Here is a 2,500-nt window from a genome sequence, read left to right as displayed (position 1 = left end):
TATATATATATATATATATATATGTATATATATATATATATATAAATATATATGTATATATATATGTATATCATATATGTAAATATATATCATGTATATTATATATATATACATATATATATACATATATATATATATATAAATATATATGTATATATATATATATATATGTGTATATGTATATATATACATATATATATATTATATATATCATATATATATATATATGCATATACATATACATATATATACATATATATATATATATGTATATGATATATATATATGTATATATATATACATACATATATAGTTTCTTCTATATGATCCACATTTATCTTCGTTTTCTCTAATCTCTACTATCCAATCTGTCTCAGCATGTTTGTGAATAAGTATCTGTATATTTCACATATCTATTCTATCGGCAACGTTTTCTTTCCTCTTCAGCGTCCAGTGTCCTCCATGTGACAACGCCAGTTTCTGTGGACATGGGAAGGTAAAGCCTACGTACTTGCCACGTGGATAGTCCCTTCACAGTCAGGCCTTGGAGTCGTCCAATAGCATGAGTATAGCCCTCCCTCACTATTCCTCGTTACCTCAATTCCTGCTCTCTCTCATGTCCTTACTTCCATATTGCTCTTAATTTCGCTTCTTGTTCTCTTTGTACGTTTAGTAACTTGTTAAAATATTGCACCTTTGTTCCTTTTTCTCTCTCATCTGTAACCTCTGCTTTCGTCCTCTCGTTTATCTTTAACCCTCTGTTAAAATTTTTACATAAACTTATTTCTCCCTGTGTACTTGGGGAAGCTTCGCTCCTAGACTCTTATCCTTTTCCTTTTTCTTTGTCTCTTTTTTCATTTTTGACTCTGCTCTGCAACACTGCAGTCCTTTGCAGAGTTTAGATATATACAGTACATGCGTTTTACTTTTCGTCTATACTTCTCGTTATTTTATTTTTGTATACGTGAATCATCTTTCTTTTGTTGTCCACACCTGTTGAATGGAGCAAACTGCGCTGCTGTCTGATGACTCAGTCATTTTCAACTGTGTAAAAGCTGCCGCAGCAATAGGTCTGTCAAACCAGGTAGTATTATCTCCAAAGGAACATCGCTCACCATACTCTCTCGAACTCGGCCATCCGTTGTCAGCAAAAGCGGCAGTTCCTTCCATTTGTGGCGGTGATCGACGCAGTCCAAGTCATGAAGATCGCTGTGGTCTTCCTTTGCCTCTTCGTTGTGACAGCAACTGTAAGTCATACATGGCAACGACTGCCTTCTTCTTTCTTTTCCATTCCACAACTTCGGTGATGGTGGTGATGACGATGGTACTGTTGATGGTGATGGTGATGATGATGATGATGATGATGATGATGATGATGATGATGATGATGATGATGATGATAATCATGTCCCCCAAATCAGGCTCGCCCAAAATGGCTTGACAAAGAAACTGAAAAAAGTATCGAAAAAAAGAGGCAGGCTTATAAGAAATACAAGTGCTCGGGTGCATTTAATGACTATCAAAGTTATGTATTAGTAGAGAGATTTAAAAAAGACAATAAAAAAACGAATACGACAATATGAAATGAATATCGCTGATAAATCCAAAGAGAATCCCAAAGAATTCTAAAGTTACATTAGAGATAAAAAGGTTGTTAGGAATCACATTGGTCCACTATTATCTGCTGACGGTCAACTTGAATATTCAAATGAAGGAATGTGTGACATTTTAAACAATTATTCTAGCTCGGTATTCGTAAACGCAACAGCTCAAAGTCAACTCCAAACTGAAACATGTGAAAAGTCTGGGGTAAACTTACTACGGTAGATATAACAAAAGAAAAAATTAAAAGGTGTATAGAGACACTCAAAACTAACAAAACATCAGGGTCTGACGGTTAGCATACAAGAATCTTAAAGGAAATGAAAAATGAGATTGTTGTTCCCTTAGAAATTATTTTCAAGAAATCCATCATATCTGGAGATGTCCCAAGAGAATGGAAGCCAGCTAACGTTACTCCTATGTTCAAAAAAGGTGACAAAAAGAATCCAAATAACTACAGGCCTATAAGTCTGACTTCAATCGTAGGAGAAATAATGGAAACTATCATCAAAGATGCTATCTAGCATAATTTAGAAAGAAACTGTTTGATGATAGCCAGGATGGTTTCAGACGGAAACGTTCTTGCGTGACTAACTTATTCGAATTCTACAACACAGTTATCTCGAATTATGACAAAAGAAACAATATAGATTTAATATACCTAGACTTTGCAAAAGCTTTTGATACCGTCCCCCATGAAGGGCTACTTCCTAGATTAGCTACATACGGAATAAGTGGTAGCCTATTAAGTTGAACTAGTAATTGGTTGAATGATCAAAAACAGAGAGTTGTTTTAAATGGAAAAAACTTCTAGATAAAAAAAATGATACGAGTGGAGTTCCTCAGGGTTCCGTTCTTGGGCCACTTCTATTCATAGTATATATAAATGATATAGACC

General features: G+C 34.2%; 1 protein-coding gene across 32 annotated transcripts in view; it reads left to right on the top strand.

Moving 5' to 3' along the window:
• Window positions 1-1,084: 1,084 nt before the first annotated feature.
• LOC143040037 (uncharacterized) overlaps window positions 1,085-2,500 on the top strand; it is a 15,146-nt gene continuing 13,730 nt past the window's right edge. For all 32 annotated transcript variants that reach the window (XM_076210591.1, XM_076210612.1, XM_076210609.1 and 29 more), the window contains exon 1: window positions 1,085-1,247. In XM_076210591.1, the coding sequence (XP_076066706.1) occupies window positions 1,200-1,247 (48 nt within the window). In that variant the 5' untranslated portion in view covers window positions 1,085-1,199. The remainder of the gene's footprint in view (window positions 1,248-2,500) is intronic.

This window comes from Oratosquilla oratoria, chromosome 27 (assembly GCF_046742065.1).
Source record: "Oratosquilla oratoria isolate Oo_2021 chromosome 27, ASM4674206v1, whole genome shotgun sequence".
Classification (NCBI taxonomy): Eukaryota; Metazoa; Arthropoda; class Malacostraca; order Stomatopoda; family Squillidae; genus Oratosquilla; species Oratosquilla oratoria.
This window is presented reverse-complemented; position numbering and strand designations above follow the sequence as displayed.